The following is a 17,970-nucleotide window of genomic DNA, read 5'->3' as shown; positions in this document are numbered from 1 at the left end:
CTGAGTGCAAAAGATCCAAGGGCAGTTTCTCATGAAAATGAATGGAGGAATTTTGTTGCTCAAAATGGGCAGGAGTAGCTGTTACCAATGCATCCAAGCAGAGGCAAGTTTCCAAATAAGCCTGATGCAGAATATGCTCAAATATATTTAGAATCTTTTTGGGATGTTTCTGCTCTCGTCTGACCAAATTCAACCCAAAGTTATGGCTGGGGTTGCTAATGCTTTGCCTTTGAGATTCATGATGTCATAATGATGAATTCCTGACCATGAATTTTGTCATATATGCACCGGGGCTAATGTGAAGGTGCCATAAATGCATGAGGTGCAATTTGTGACACTACAATGATGCATAAGCATGTATGCTCTGAACGGTGCTGAAAGTTTACAATTTTATTGCATGTTCAATATTAAGCATGAAGTTTAGAGAGGAGGCAATTATATTTTTAATAATTGCTGAGTGTTTTGTCTCAATGGGGATAAAATAAAAGGGGAACCTGCTAATTCTTAAGGAGTAGTAAGCACATTGCCACAATGATATTATTATTTGGGCATAATATCGAATTATTCTTTAGTATGAACTTATTTGCAAAAAAAACTTGTATGGACAAACCTAAAACGAAACCAAACCCAACCCAAAAAAAATTGAATGGATTTTGAACCTGCATCCATACCAGAATCCTAACCAGCAACTTAGGTAATAATATCTGGTCTAAGATTTTCAAATTAATGGATGCATTCATCAAAACAGGAAAACAATGAACTATAACTATTCATCAAAAAGGGATAGCTCCATTTACATTATATATATAGCAGTTCATTTATCTTGTGTAACTAGGTATACAAATAAAATTATCATTTACATTTTTTCACAATATGGCAATGATAGAATATTCTATGTTACATCCATTTTCACGTTCAATATCCTGCAGCAAGGCTATTTTTGTTCCAGCGCATTTTAAAGAAAGTTGGTATAGCCTGATTACAATCATTGGGAAGCTATTTTAATCAGATGTATTCATGTTGGTGTTGAACAGTACAAATATAGAGACAATAATGTTTTACTACTCAAAGAATACAAGTTCAAGTGTACTTTTTCTGCTTTCAGAAAAACATATTTCCCATACAATATATTACTCAGAAAATTTTATAATACAAAAAGCAATGGAGGGCAGCTTTCACACCCATACACTGCATTTCAGTTAAATACAATCAAAGTACATATGGAACAAAAATATCAGCAAAAGCTGGCACTCACACTTTCTAGTTCTCCAATTCACAACATCCTTATAATGCAGAGTTCACCTATATACAAGTATATGAGACAGGGGCCACTCAAACCTGCAGTATACAGGCTCTTGCAAAGGTTAAGGTAGAGTTCAGTATAACCCTTCGTCAAATGATTTTTCTGCATGCCCTTAACCACGACCATTGTTTCCAAATTGTCAGGATGTATCCCTTTCTTAAGCATGCCCATCAATATTTTTGCAGCCTCTTCAAAATGTCCACCTTTAACATACCCACGCACTAGCCATGAAAAGGTTTTCTTGCTGGGTATTTTCCCATCTACTTCCATCCCAGCCATTAGTCTTCCCACTGCTTGCAAATTTTTCTCCACAGCGCATACAGCTAAAACAGCATCATACATCTCTGCTGTAGGCTCCCGACCAGCAAGCTTCATTTGCCACAAATGATGCTCAGCTTTCACACTTCTAACTGCAACCATGTACATTGCAGCTAACACCTCGTGAATTTGTCCCATAATTTCTGGCATGTTTTCTTCAATTGCCCACTTCGCAATTTGTTCTCCCTCTTTGTGAAGATCTCTTTGATATGAATCTAAGGCTTCCATCTCCCCCTTTTCAAGTTCACCTACCTTTCCTTTTCGCTGAAAGGCTTTGAGATCATGGACAGCCCTTGAAAAATGATTTTGCTCCATTACAACCGCCATTAGTGCGGTGAGGTAGCTATCTGTCTTGGGTTTCAAGCCACAATTCCTGAGGTCAAAAATCAAATTTACAACTTCTCTATGTTCTCCACCCTTTGACATTTTCCACATAAGATAAGCAGTTGGGTCTCGATTCATTTCATCTTCCACAACAGCCCCACCAAATTCAAGCAAATACTTTACAAATCTGGATGCCTCTAACCTTTTACCTCTATCCCAATACAATGAAATTAAAGTCTCAACCATGTCATAGTTTAGTACCAAACCAACACATTTCATTTCTGTCAAGAGGATACGGACTTCGTCAACCGAATCTTCTTCTTCTACTAGTTTAGCTAGCCAATTTGACATGATTGAAAGCATCAGATCAGTGGTCTCATCATCCACCCTATCAACTTTCCGCATCCAATCAAAAACCTCAAGGACACACCAGGAATCTCTTCCTTCCTGGGAAAAATAAACCAACACCAACTGTAAGTCCCGGGTAGACAAATCCTTCTGTAGTTCACCCAGTATATCTTCAGACTCCCGTGCCATGTGCTCCAATTGATGAATGACTTCATAAAGACCATGCCTAGTGTCTTTATTTTTTATTTGTCCATGACCTATAGAAGCTTTCACTTGGAAACAACTCAATTTACCATAATTCAAGCAATGCCCATATTCCTTTATTATTGGGAATAGAACACCAGATGAACCCAACTGAATTATTGGTTTCAAACCTCTGCATGGATTCCATTTGGACCCCAAATCATTTGAAATGGAACAAATCTGACATGATGTACTATTTATGATGGGTTTTGAGCACACTAATGCAGTAGTGCAGAAGATGGGTTTCAAATAACACACTTCATGACCCATTTGAAGGAAGTTACCATACCATTAAACTTACCTTTTGGTTACATAAGAAAGTGGTGAATCGGCCAGCTATAAATGATGCAAAGTCCCATCCTTACTACCTGTAGATTGTCAAAATGGACAAAATACTTGGTGATTTGCAATGCCCAGAATCTGATATACACCCTAAGTACCCATCAACTCCTCTTTTACTCATGGATGCTTGTTGTATAAGTTTTTGTCCTGCTACTTCAATACTTCACCTCCTGAAAATAAAGCCAACTCCAAATCTATTGTCCTGCAGCATAATATTTAGCGAAATAGGTCAAAAATGCAATAAAAATCAAAAGGCATATTGCTCCTACCACTTCAATGACTCTGGCGTGCATATTTTAACAAAATGATTTTAAAAACATGGTAAAATCAAAATATGTCATGCTCTTTGACTTATATTCTCCGCATATGATTGCTATGAAAATGGCTTTGAAAAAAACCAATAAAATCAAATCCTACCTTCTCTAATCCAAATCAGTGCTTCTGGTAATGTATTTAGTTTATCAAATTAAAATCAGACACTGTAAATTAAAAAGCTAGCATGCTCATTCCAACTTAATGCTGTTGATATATAATTTTTTTTCGAATTGGGATTAAAAAATAAATTAAATCAAAACCTATCATGTTGTACCAGTTCAATGTTGGGCAAAACCAAATCTTGTCATTCTCCTACCATCCGTACGTACGATATACTTGAAATGATTCGAAAAATAGAAAAATCAAAATTTATTGTACTACTGCACTTAAATGTTTCGGATATATAATAATAATTCAGAAGAATAAAATATACAGGGAAACAGAAATCAAGTTAAAACGTGATTTTTTTGAGACGGGGGTAAAATTGACGCCACCTGAGAAACTCAATATTTATCGACACAATTTAAACAGGAACTCGAATCCAAAGAAAACAAAATCTTCCTAACTCAAATAAATACGATGGAAAAGCATAAATAATTAGTTATTTCTAAAAGACGATTGCCCAATTGGCTTAATTTTTTTCAAGATAAGATTGTCCAGTAGAGGAAATAGATATAAAACCCAAGAAAAATACCGCCCACCAGATTCTTCTCGAGCTTCCCTGATGAATACGTATGCTTGAGTTCCGGTCTGAGCAAAAACCCCAAGGGTTTGCAGCCGCAATACTGTGGTTTTGGAAATAAACCCCAAGCACTGTAGATTTATCATGATATAATCCAAAAACGGTTCTAAACCACCGTATCCTACAAAATTGTTTTAGTGTTTTTTTTTAAATTATTATTATTAAAAACAAATTGGAGCCGCCAAATGTTCAATCTTTGGAAACATATTTATGCCAAAGGGGTATTTCAATTCACTTCGAAATGAACAAATGAATGAATGAAGGAATTAAATGATGGTCACGCGACCATCTGCCTAAGGGACTACAAATCAGAAGCATTAATCCTAATTCCTTTCCAAATCCAACCTCCTAATATGAATCTTGACAATCAAACTAGCAGTCTGACGTATATTATCATCATCGAACAAACTAAGTAAGCTTATGTCATCCCCTAAGATGACCCTGTATTGAGACCAAATATCCTCATACGCCTTGCAATCAGTAAGAAAGTGACATTCTGTCTCAACCACCCTTTTCGCAAAATATACAGATCCTCTCCTCCCACTCCTCTTTAGGCTTCTCTCATCTACCAATCTCACATCTGAGATGATGTGATCCAGTCCTCAACTAAGCAATTAACATCCTAGCCTTATTATTAATAACTGACCCCAGATATGTTTGATCCCCATGCCCCTTAGAAGGATTGAAAACTTTGATACAATGTGTCCTTTTCCGACCCATGTTAAGAAATCACATGGCATTTGAAATTTTCCCCTAACGAACTTCTTTATTTCCATGTTAGTGGGAGAACACTCTTGCAACTTGATATTCATGTTTTGTTTCATCCAAGTCTTCTTCCTATGAGCCAAGTCCTCTTGCATTGCAATTTTGGGCCAATGTTGGTTATCCATGTTGTCAAGTTTCCTTAAATATCTTTTTAACAAAGTTATGGCAATCGCCTCCAACAAGTACATACCAATTTTCGCTAATAGGATTTCATAAAATACAAATGTCTTGACCTTGATATTAGTAGTGATTAGATATTTATGGATCCTCTCTAGTTGTCTCTACCCACACTTTGTCATGCTGCCCTCCAAAACCTCACAACCACAAAGAACAACTAGAGTGACTAGCAAACCAAATAGCATTTTCTTGGTCTTCCAGCCCCATAGCTCGGCGTTCCTACATATGTTTTGCAGCAAATATAGCACTTTCCATCCCGCCAATGTCCTTTTAACTCCACAAGTCTCTCAGCTAAGCCTATGGCTGAAGTCAATCCCTAAATATTTGTATTCTTTTACCTTTTCTAATGAGTTGCCTTCAAAAAGAAAATTTGAACGATCGTCCTTTCTTTTCAAAGAAAAAATCATGATTTTTGTCTTGGATTTGTTCATCTGCATCCCCACTTTTTGACATAAGTGCTCTAAAGCCTTTAAGTGGTTTTTTAATCCGTGAGAAGTTTTTTATATTAAGACTAGATCATCCATATAAAGAAGTAGCTTCACCACATAGCCAACTAACTGGACCCCTTCCCCATCAATTTCATCTAGCCAAGCTTCTAGTTTATCAATATATAAGCCAAACAAGGTGGAGGATAATAGGCATCCTTGTTTCACACCAATGGTTAGTTAATTAGATTCAATTTTTATTATACATATATAATTAGTGATTGTATCAAAAAGAGGTGTAATGGTGTTGATCATAATAATATATGTTGATAAATGTGGAAATCTAAATATGAATCAATGTCTATTTATTTGGAGATGTAAAGTATAAAAAAATATCAGTTTGGTTGCTCACATGCTCATTTCAATCTTCCATCGCTTCTTTAAAGATAACCTTATGTGATATTCAAGAGTTTTCAACTCAAGTTGCTTCAATGTTTGACACTAATCATTACAAATATGGATGACTTGTCTAAAATTACTTGATTGCTTGTAGGTCACTTCTTGGTCACAAACATTTGGGCTATTTTTTGGGTCACCGCTATGAATTTAAATTCTTCTCTTCTTGGAAATGTTTCTCAAGGTAAATTTTTCTATTAAATTAAGATTGTAATTTTGTCATTCTACTTCATTCAAATTTATGCTAGCATTGATTCTCTTACATAAGGCTTATTGTTATTATTCCTGAATTGAAGAATTTATTAGTGTAATTTTTTTCTTAGATGAAAAAATAAAAACTCAATATCATTAAGCTTTTACAATTCATGAAATTCACATAGATGTAACTATTTATCAACATTAATTTATGGACATTGATCAATTCTTTACTCATTTAATTTGTATTAAGACTCAAATTAATATTTCAAATATAATACAAATATGTACATCTAAAAAAAATATGCTTATTTTTTATATATAAAGAAGAGAAATGAACAGTCAAAAACTTTTAAAAGTTAAAAAAAAATACCATCTATGTTTTTTTTCTATTTTATAAGGGAATCATAAATATGTCGCCAAATTGTTTAATTTAATTATTGCATGCATTTCAAACCACCTCTTAAGGAATCCTTAGCTATATGGAAAGTGGCATGGTCATCCTTTATTTGAAGAGGGTGGATCATTAAAATAAAAAATGAAGAGTAGAATGACATTGTACAATCCATTCTCCTTTGGTGAAAATAGTTTCAATTCACTACAAAATCTATAGGCTAAAATTCTATCGGAATGATTGGTAATATTAGATTTTGCATTCGTGAAATGTAATCTATGCATCTTAAAATTGGAAGTTATATACGTAGAACTGGCTCAAATTTGAGTTGTGGTTTTGTTTATGAGGTTTTCAAATAGGTCGTTACATTTGAAGGGGTAGCTTAGTTAGTGATCTTTATGGCGGCATGACATTTTCCACTGCCACAATTCTTTTCCTTATTTTCAGCTTCGCCTTTTCTTATGGCTACATAATATTTTCGAATGTATTTTTAGGCAATCAAAAAAATTTATAGCATTTGACATTGAATTTCAATGGCTATCTCCACATAAAGAAGCCTATCAACTGATTAATACTAGCACTTGCACCTTTGAGAGATGCAAGGGTTAAGTCATGTTGCCAAATTTTAGTTTCACCCTTGTAAAGTTCAAATGATTGGTATTTAAATGAGTTTGTGTCCAAGTGTGATGTCTAAGTATCCTTTAGGTTACTTACTTCTGATATTTCTCGGGTACCTCACTTTCTTTGTTTTCTGGGTCTCCCTTACATTACCTTTACCTAATTCTTCTATGTGGGTTTTCTATTTTTCCAGTGCGCACAGGGTCTAGGTGATCTAGGTATGGTTGGGATGTGTTCCGGTGTCTTCCTAATGAGAAGTAAATTATCTATGTTTCACCATCTACTACCTTGCCCCAACATCCTTTTCCCTACAAATGCTGAGCAATCAAACTAGTTTTCCCCTTTGGTGAACTTAATCAAGTGCATATTTGAAGAATGAAGCCATGGCAATGATCTGTGTACATGATTATGTCATGATATAAAGACCCACAAAGCCGTGGATCAAAGCCAGGAAGAAGCCCATTCATGTTGCAGAGGTAAAATCTACTTTCACAAGGAGAAGTGGGTTTGTGAGTTCTATGTTGTGCACTAATGGAAGTGAAGTTGTTTTGTTTTGCTTCCGAAGCTACAATGATTTATGTCAAATCCAAGTCTTTACATAGAAGCAGTGAAAGCACGATGTCAAAAAAACTATTTTGAGCTCTTAATCGGTGAGGCATATTCAAAATCTAGCTTTAAAGCCATCAGATTGAGATAAAGAGTAAAGTGTTGTTAGCCTTACTTTATTCCAAGAAATGTTACTAAGAGAGGGGTTTCTCATCCCCAGGTAATGAAAAAGTCACTTCTTTGAAGGCTTTGGAAATAGAAACATAGGTGACTTTAAAGTGTGAATATTCTTCGAAAATGCTTAAAAGATACTTCCTGAAAATTCAGTGGTGAAGATGTGACCCAGATATTAAAAAAAAGCAAGTGCTAAATGCTTAGTGTGGAAAGTGAAAGAATGAAGCACACAAGCTGACAAAGGATCACTCCCTGCGTTGTGATTTCGTATAGAAGGAAAGCGGGCTTACAAAAAAGCTAAGTTTCTCTCTCTCTCGCCCACATTTGTTAAGTTATCAAGTATATCTGCATTCTGGATTTTGAAGTGAAACAAGGCACTTCCCACGAAACTAAAGCACTTCTTTCAATAAGTAATTTCTAGTAATGATACTTTACTTTAAGTGAAAATGTTTTCTGGGGTTATGAGTTTTTATGTGCAAGAAATCAGAAAGTTTAAATAGTCGTTGATTATGGAATTAAACGCAAATCCTATTGTTATAATCATTGGTCAAACTTAATTTTTTTTGTGTGGCTTCATCATTCAGATTCTTACACCTACTTCATTGGAATTTCTTAGAATTTGTTTCCCCAACTATTTTAAAATGACTATTTATCAAAAACTGCATACTAGGCAATCATAACAAATGGCAATCAGAGTTGTAGGTTACGATAAGTTAATAGGCCTAGAGAGTGAATTGAAAGAGTTAATAGATACATCATTTAAATTCTATGATTTGGGTGATCTCCATAGGAGACTCAATTCACAGCCTAGTCACTCGATCACTCAAAAGCTTAAAGAGAGTGGATTGGTTGAGGCAATTGATTTTCCAATGGCAGTACATGCACTAGAGCTTGCGAGGGAATGTATCGAGAGATATGACCCATAAACAAAGCAGATTTTGTTTCCTAATCAATCCATCCTCATCTTGATCAACAAGGCACTAGAGCAGTCCATGTTCAACATCCCCATAAAAGAGGAGTACTGTGATATTGACTTCAGCTCTTCCACGTCAATGTTTAATGAAAAGAAGACCCTTAGAATTGAAGACATGTAGTGGACATGGTTTCAGACTCCTTGCTCGAAGAAGAGAAAAATGCCCAAGACCATGTTCGACACTAATTTGAAGAGGGAGATCATAGATATCCTCGCTCTTCTACTCAAACTAAAAGGAAAAGAGGAGATTCTAGAGTTCATTGAGCATTCTTTCTTCTCGGTGCAAGCTATCTATAACAGAGGTATGCAAATTGACTAGGCACAGATTATCTATGATGAGCTTGCCTCAAGGATGAATTCAACCAAAGGATTTAAACACTTTTACATGTTGTCCTATCGAATTTGTGCCTTGGCTACTCAACACTTATGGCTTGACCTTCCTAGCATCTAGAATTTTAATGAGCGTATGAAGGTATATGAGTTCTAACCCCATCTGCAACTGCAAAGAAGCTTCGAGGAGTATGTGGCAGTAAATGATGCCTTCACAATGAGGCTATGTTGGGAATTGCAAGGATGCCTTGAGAGGAGATTTTCACTAAAGGCAATTTTTTCCATCAGTTAGTTTAGATGCTCATTCATCCAATTTTTGAGCTTCTCTTACCTGTGAATAGGTGCCTTTGATGGTTTTCCTAAGAGATTGCCTAGGTACCCAGAGGACAAGGTGGTCCTATTCAAATTATGTCAAAAAATTCTTGAAGTGAACACCTTGTGTTCAAACATGAATAAAATAGTCAGGATTCCCTTCCCTATAGTGGTTGGACCCTATTCTTGTGCCTCTAGATCAGATGTTTGAAATCTGGCGAAGAGCTTTGAGGGTAAAATCAAATTGGTTGATTATGAAATACTCAGGCCTTAATATGATCCTATGAACTTTGTAAGGGACCACTTAAAGTTGGGATATGCCTACAGACACACTCCAGATATCAAAGATTACTAGGTCGAGTGTCTTAATGAATACTAGACTCAGGAGAATTTTTGGTCCCTATTAACAATTGAGGAAATTGTAATGTCTTAAAATGGAAGCACTTCTATGTTAAGAGCATTTATCACTCTGAGAAAGTGGTCTGGGGTCATGTCAAGCACCTTGAATGGGTTTTTGCATGGATCTAGATGTTTTCCCCTTGTTTTGCTTCTCTCTCTCCATTTCCAACCTATTTCTAACAAACTGCTCTGCAAAATTGAGTACTTTTCCCATTGGGTCAAGGATGACCTTCTTGTTCAAGATTGACCTCGATCCTGACCTAGGGTAGGGTCGACCTTATCCTTGACCCCAAGTTCCATTTTTAATTTTTGAAAGTTTTGGGAGCTTAGGCTTTAGAAAGTTTATTTTCTCGCTTCCAAGTTGACTATTTCGGGTTTTAGAATGGTAAAATCTTAAATTACATTTAATCTAGGTTCATTCCTAGGGGTTAAGGTTAAATGGGACTTAATGCTCCAATGTTGGCCTTCTCTAGGAGTTTGTGCCCTAGATCACTATATAAGGAAGCCTTCTTACCTCATTTTGATAACTACTTTTGATGTCTACACATATCTACAAGCAATCCATATATTTTCATAAGCGCATCCATTATCTATGAGCAACTACCTACTTTTCAAGTGAGCAAGCATTCTATCATTCAAGCACTTAAGTTCTCCATTAAAGATCAAGGATTGAAGCATTCAAGCCTTTGAAGGGATTTGGTTCAAGCATTCAAGATTCATCATTCAAAACCCTTGATCTAGCCATCATGGTGGTATGATCTTCCTTCAAGATCGTTTGTTCATCTTCAAGATCTATTCATACTTCTTTCAAGGTGGATTCTAAGCATGCAATCTTGGATATTTTGATTTACATTTTTTAATGCTATGTTCAAACTTTCATATCAATATACTTGTTTACATTTCAAATGCAATTGCATATCTATTGAGTATCATAGCTTCATTGTTAGATTTACTTCTACTACTTGCTAGCATTCTCTATTTCAATTCCATTATTAAGGTTTATTCCAAACCGGGGTTTGACTAAGGCAAACCCCTCATCCAAACAACAAAACCATTTTTCTTGTAGATACAGATGTGGAACAATGAATTGGAGAGCGTATTTGGATACCCTTTTCGTCGAACTTGCGAGATCCACGAACAAAAATTTTATCAGAGTAGTGCAGGTCAAGGTTGACTTTTTGGGGTACAATTGTGCCCTTGGGTAAGATTATGCCTTGCTAATAGGGTAAGGTCAACCTCCCTTCAAAAAGACAAAATATTTCTGGGTTTTCTCCATCTCGACATTTCCAATCCAAAATAGGTTGCAGAATTCCCCAAAACTATGCTCAGACATTAGAAATCAACATTTCCAAATTCAAGGTCAGTATTTGTCTTTTATCTATTTCAGGATTTAAGTACATACTCCCACCATGATAGAAAGATTATAGAACCTTCTTTCTCCCTATTTTCCATCACTTGATCCATTTTTGCATTGGTCACTCTCTTGTGCTTAATCAATTTGGATCATTCCTTTTGGAAATTAGGGTTGAGAAGAGGTTTGCATTTTCTTTCTATTCATTTTGGTGAACTTGCGATAGACAATTTTTTCTTTTTGGTGTTAGATTTAGATTTGCATCTTGTGTTAGATCTTGCATGTTAATTAGATTTCTTTCATTTATATTATTCAAAAATACAAAAAAAATTGCAAAATCTATTTCAAATTACAAAACCTTTCTTGCATTTCATTTAATATGAATATTATGAAGATGCTTTGGTGTGTGGTTATGTTTCTTATTACCCTTCTTTTAGCATCTCTTTACAATAATTATGATGTTTATGACAGTATCATTCATTTTATTATGTTCATGATCTTTCATTTTATTCTTGCTTGTGCTTTTGTGAATTTAACTGATACTAGTCTTTTTATATTTAAAACTTTCATTAAAGATTCATGTGGTAGACTTATTATTCTTTTGGATTATGTGAAGGATTTGGTAGATGATACACCATCTCCTAATCTTCCTAATTTTAATCCTATTATTTCTAATCCAATAACTATATCTCTATCTATGAATCCTCATTCTTCTTATGATGGTATTCAAGCTATAGTTTAGGATGCAAATGTGCAAGACTTCTTTGATTTACCTTCTCCTTTGATTCATGATGATATTAAAGAAAAGGGTAAAGACACTTCTTCAAAACCTATTATTCCACCTTATACAACATTTTCTAATAAACATGATAAACAATCACCTCCTGTAGAAGCTTTACATGATATGTACACTACAAGATATAATATGATAACTAAACAAGGTTATAGAGGTTTAGGGCTTGTAGTTAATGAGCATGGTATTAAGTATCCCATTAATATCCCCCCAAAACTAGATTTTCTTGGTGATGGTTGTTTGAAATCTCAAGTTAAGGAAGGTGATGTTAATCATCATCATCCTCTTCCTAAACTTCTCCCTACACCTACCTTGGATAACTCTTATATTCGTCAAGAGATGGCTAAATAGATGTATGTTGAATTAATGAATTCCAAAAAAGAAAATTTAAACCTATACCAAAAGATTCCTTGTCTAAGTACAAATGTCCTTTTCATTATCATAATATGCACTTAGTTGTTGATTGTAGACATTTTAAATTGTTTGTTTATGAACGAGCTACTTTAGGATTATATCTCACTATCGTGTAGTTTTACAATTCCTTCATAATTTTGATATAGGGGATTGTCCTCCTGTTGATATAATATAGATTTATTCTCCTCTTGTCTCTGGATTGGGGGGCAAGAGGTGTATTTTCATCCAATCTCTTAGGATCCATTAGACTTTTAGCATTTTTTGTGCCTTGAGCTTAATTGGTGTTCTTTTTGTTCTATCTCTCTATGGTTTTGTATTATGTTTGTAATCATCCATATAATCTATTCAAGATATATTTTCTATGACTTTTTTTTGCAATGGTATCCTTTTTCTTCTTCCCTGGGGGAAAAAGTTCTTCCTTCTTATTCTTTGTCTAGGGAACTGTTTTCCTTAGCTTAGTGGTACTTATTTATATTGCAATATTATTTCTTCATATTGACAGATGTTTTAACTATGGATAATCTTTTTATAAGGAGGTTTTTGTCCTAGGTCATCACCTCTTCTCTATGTTGCAAATTATGATCCTAAACTCTTACCCTTGTTTTGGTGTTAGAGTTGTTTTCCTCATTTTAAAGATTCATTTTTCCTCTTCCTTGGAGGGGGCTTGATGATTGACTCTTTGTTCTTGTTTAATTTAACTTTGAAAGATGATATTTTATCTAAATGTACTCCTCTACGGTGGGGGTCTTGTTGATAAGATCTATTTCTTTAAGGATCCTTTTTCCATAAGTGACATATCCTTTTCATGTTTATCTATATTCTTAGATGTAGGGATCACTATCCCTCATTAAGAATATGGTATACATTGTTGATTAAACAGGTTATCTCCTTGCCTTGTGAAGTAGGTATCCTCTTTCTCTTCCTTTTCATGTCTAGTAGACAACCACGTTATGGAAGGAGGCATATATAGGGTCTCCCTTGTACTATAGTTTTTATTTTATATGTGAAATCTTGGAAGGTAACACACATAAGTTGCTAAATCTTGAAGAGACACACATTTTCCATTTTTTTACATATATGCTAAATCCTCTAAAGCTAATGCACATAAGTTGCTAAATCCTAAAGGGACACACATTGCTAAATCCTCTAAAGGTAACACACATAAGTTGCTAAATCCTTAAGAGATACACATTTTTCAATTTTCAATATGCTAAATCTTTCGAAGGCAATGCACATAAGTTGCTAAATCCTAAGGAGATGCACATTTTGTATTCATAGTGATACAAGAAGGTGGATTAATCAATATTCCAAAAACTATTAGAAGATGCATTTACAAATTGCAAGCATAGTTTATGGGTGAACTACCAGGTTTGGCCACCTATTTGGCTCTCCCTCTCTTTTGGTGATTCATGGTAAGGTGGGCATCTTACTAGTCGAGGTAATTGAAATATTTCCTTTCTTTCTTTTTTGCTTTCATACTAGTAGGACTGGATCATGAAGCTATATTATTTATAGTTTTTCTCTTGTCTTTCTTATGCAATCACTTATGTTTTTATGATAGCTTTCCAAATATGATATTAGTGTGAGGAATATTTCTTAGCAAGGTTTCTTGTGCTAGTTGATTTGGGTTTGTTTGTACTGACCCTTTTATGTTGTTGTTTTGATTTTCTTTTTTCACTCTTGTGCATGTATGTTGAGTTAGAATCCTTATCTTGGGGGCTTACATCCTTAATTAAGTGTTATTTTATCTCATTATGAATCCACATGGATCTCTTCTTTCTTGTCTTCCTTTACCAAGAGTTTGCATCAAGTCCATACTCTTGCTAAAGTGGGGGCTTAAAGTATTTTATTAAAATGGAAGCACTTCCATGTTAAGAGCATTAAGCCCTCCGAATAAGTGGTCTACAGTCATGTCAAGCACCTTGAATGGGTTTTTGCATAGATATGGATGTTTTCCCCTGTTTTGCTTCTCTCTCCATTTCCAACTTATTTCTAACAAATTGCTTTGTAAAACTAAGGACTTTGTCCTCTAGGTCAAGGACGACCTTCTGGGTCAAGGTCAACCTTGACCCTAGGTCTAGGTCAAGGATGACCTCGACCCTAACCTAGGGTAGGATCAACCTTGTCCCTAACCCCAGGTCCCATTTTCAATTTGTGGAAGTTTTGGGATCTCTAGCTTTGGAAAGTTTCTTTTCCTACTTTTGGGTCAACTGTTTCAGGTTTTGGAATGGTAGACTCTTAAATTACATTTAATCTAGGTCCATTCCTTGGGGTTAAGGTTAAATGGGATTTAATTCTCCTATGTCGGCCTTCTCTATGAGTTTATGCCCTAGATCACTATATAAGGAAGCCTTCTTCCCTCATTTTGATAACTACTTTTGACATCAAGACATATCTACAAGTGATCCATATATTTTCAAGAGCACATCTACTATCTATGAGCAACTACCTACTTTTCAAGTGAGCAAGCATTCTATAATTCAAGCATTTAAGTTCTCCATTGAAGATCAAGGATTGAAAAATTCAAGCCTTTGAAGGAATTTCGTTCAAGCATTCAAGATTCGTCATTCAGAACCCTAGATGTAGCCATCATGGTGGTATGATCTTCCTTCAAGTTCCTTTATTCATCTTCAAGATCTATTCATACTACTTTCAAGGTGGATTCTAAGCATACAATCATGGAGGTTTTAATTTACATTTGTTAATGTTATGTTCAAGCTTTCATATCAATATACTTGTTTACATTTCAAATACAATTGCATATCTATTGAGTAACATAGCTTCATTGTTAGATTTACTTCTACTACTTTCTAGCATTCTCTATTTCAATTCCATTATTAAGGTTGATTCCAAACTAGGGTTTGACTAAGGCAAACCCCTCATCTAAACAACAAAATAATTTTTCTTGCAAATACAGGTGTGGAACAATGAATTGGAGAGCAGATTTGGATACCCTTTTCATCAAACTTGCAAGATCCGCTAACAAAAAAATTGTCCAAGTAGTGCAGGTCAAGGTCAACTTCTTGGGGTACAATTGTGCCTTGGGTTAAGATTGTGCCTTGCCAATAGGGTCAAGGTCAACCTCCCTTCAAAAACAAAAAATATTTCTGGGTTTTCTTCGTCTCGACATTTCCAATTTGGAATTGGGTGCAACATTCCCAGAAACTATACACAGACATCAGAAATCAACATTTTCCAAATTCAAGGTTAATATTTATCTTTTATCTATTTCAAGATTTAAGCAAATACTCCCTCCATAATAGAAAGCTTATATAACCTCCTTTCTCCCTACTTTCCATCACTTGATCCATTTTTGCATTGGTCACTCTCGTGTGCTTAATCAATTTCGATCATTCCTTTTGGAAATTAGGGTTGAGAAGAGGTTTCCATTTTCTTTCTATTCAAAAATTAAGTTATTTAATGATTTTGATGATGTTTCTGACCTTGCAAATGATGGTGCCTACATGTATCCTTCATCTTATGAGAAGATAAAAGGCACTCCCATTGTGTCTACTCCACCTGTGGGTCCTATCATAAACACCATGGAGGTCCTCATGCATGGGATAATCAAACGAATGGACAAATGGGTAGAGTGGACCTGAGCAAGGAAGAAGATGACAAGGAGTACTGGTTCTACGGGTGGAGTATCTTTTGGAGTTGTCCAATCAATTGCAGTAGCCACCACCATAGTTGTTACTCCAACATTTGCTGACCCTTTACAGTTTATTGGTCAAGGTGGAGAAAATCCTCCAAAGAAGAATGTGTTAATCACTCCTACCTATGGAGGTGGCTCTCTTCTGGATACCAGAAAAGTTGGGGAGAAGGAAGGAGATAAGGATAAAGGAAAGGAGGAGCAAGAGTGAGTTGCCAAGCCTGCCTCCCTTATTCAAATCATTAATTTGGATGGTGATACGAACCCCATGGATGGACAAGACACATCTCAACAAGGTAACACCTTGGCCCTCTTAGTGACTAAGGTCACCGCCTTCCTCGTTGCTTCCTAGAGCAAGAAAACTCCCCTAGTACCTAGGAAGTTATTCGATCCTCTTGCCTTGCAGTTTGCCATCAATGTACTCTCTACTGAGTCATGGCTCAAGGAGACCATTGATAAAAAGAAGAGAAGATATGAAGAGGTGGGTGAAAGCACAAACCTGTGTCACCATTTGTGATATTTGGAGGGGTTACAGTAGAAATAGTTATGACCATAACGGTTACGGCCAAACACATTCTAATCGTACATACGTGGCAAGTTTCCTCGTCGACGTGGCATGTAGGGTTACAGCCAAAACACTTCTGGTCGAAAGGGTTCCGACCATAACCCCCATGTATCAAAAAACTCAAAATATCATTAAAAATAGCCAAAAAGTGATTGACGATAATTTTATAAGCCTAGGGGTTTCGATCGTAACCCTTCCGACCGAAACTATTACGACTGAAATGGTTTCTATCGGAATTGCCTATGTGGCATCCTAGGTAGTAGCCACACAAGTAAAAATAAGAACTTCTGCAAACTTCTCACTTTGAAGGCCACTTTGACTTACTAAATTGAAGTTTTTTTTAAAACTAAAAATATAATTTTGTAGGTCTCAGAGTCAAGATTATGATCATATAAATTTATTTTGATTTTGATTATGGATAATATGTTATAATTTGAAAATATTACAAGTAGGTATTTTATGATTTAGGAAGATGTCTATTCAAAAATAAGAAAAAAATAGTATATCATGTTCAAAAATTATTATTTTTTAATGTTGCACTAGAGGAGAGAGTCTTCTTCAAGAATATGTAATTTGTTTTAAAAAATATGTAGATTTGATGGAAAAAGTTTGATAGGAGAAAAAAATTGTCAATTTCTGATAACTTTGACTTTGACCAGTTATAACTTGAAAAATATTAGCCGAATTTCAATTTTTCTTATTTGGTGCACTAGGTATACATGTTGACTCTAACATATTCCAAAATTAGACCAAAATATGAACATTTGCATATATTTGTTTGATTGAAAAAAAACTCTATATTTTCAACATTTAAAAAAATAAAAAAATAGACTTTAAAAATTAAAAAATAGATAAAATTTTGACTCAATTAATTTTTTTTTTTTTATAGACATAAACTTCATCTAATTTTACACATTTCATTAGTTTACATCATCTTCAAATTCTAAGCACAAATGCCACTTTTATGTCGTTAAAGTTGAAGACTTTAAATTTTGATATCACTTTTCCTTTATAAAAGGTGACACAGGTTTGAGCTTTTACCCGTTTCTCCATCAAAATATTTGATTACACAAGCCACTTCTTCTCACCCATCCTCCAAGAAGACAAAGAAGTAGAAATCTATTGTAACATTGGCCACTAATCCCTCAACTGGCCACATGTTGGTAGAGATTGGAGAGCCACAAAAGGAGGGAAAATTCCATGAGCTTTCCATGGATGATTTCCAGATCAGAACAATGGATCTTGGTATCCTTGTTCATAACTCCATGGTGAACATATTAAAATCCACTAACAAAAAGATTAAAAATAGGTTGGAATAGCTGAGAGTGGAAAAGGAGATCCTCAAGGCCTCAAAAAGAGAATTGATGGAATATATCAAATTTTCACTTGGGAGCACATTAACCAACCAATCCGACTTGAATACATAGGAGAACAAGAATATACTCCTAAAGCTACAACAAGAGAAGTAATTCTAGTAGATTGGCTAAACATGGATA

The 17,970-nt window shown here is 35.0% G+C and overlaps 1 protein-coding gene across 2 annotated transcripts; it reads right to left on the bottom strand.

The window, feature by feature from the left end:
* Positions 1 to 1,042: 1,042 nt before the first annotated feature.
* LOC149549438 (pentatricopeptide (PPR) repeat-containing protein) lies at positions 1,043 to 4,043 on the bottom strand. 2 transcript variants are annotated; one of them, XM_089792814.1, is made up of 2 exons: positions 3,895 to 4,043; positions 1,043 to 3,080 (listed from the first exon to the last, which is right to left on the bottom strand). In XM_089792814.1, exon 2 carries the CDS (start codon positions 2,804 to 2,806, stop codon positions 1,274 to 1,276), a length of 1,533 nt encoding a protein of 510 aa, XP_089648940.1. In that variant the 5' UTR covers positions 2,807 to 3,080; positions 3,895 to 4,043; the 3' UTR covers positions 1,043 to 1,273. The 2 variants fall into 2 exon arrangements, with proteins under 2 accessions (XP_089648940.1, XP_089648941.1); XM_089792815.1 differs by having other exon boundaries at positions 3,888 to 3,994.
* Between the last annotated feature and the right edge of the window lie 13,927 nt (positions 4,044 to 17,970).

The sequence above is a fragment of the Cupressus sempervirens genome, chromosome 7, assembly GCF_028749045.1.
Source record: "Cupressus sempervirens isolate cs-2001-9-10 chromosome 7, ASM2874904v1, whole genome shotgun sequence".
Taxonomy (NCBI): Eukaryota; Viridiplantae; Streptophyta; class Pinopsida; order Cupressales; family Cupressaceae; genus Cupressus; species Cupressus sempervirens.
Note: the sequence above shows the minus strand (reverse complement) of the source record. Positions and strands in the feature narration are given on the sequence as shown.

Bases quoted from the DNA above. Each gene is read 5' to 3' on its own strand.
- LOC149549438 (XM_089792814.1), bottom strand. From the start codon at position 2,806: ATGGGTCATGAAGTGTGTTATTTGAAACCCATCTTCTGCACTACTGCA.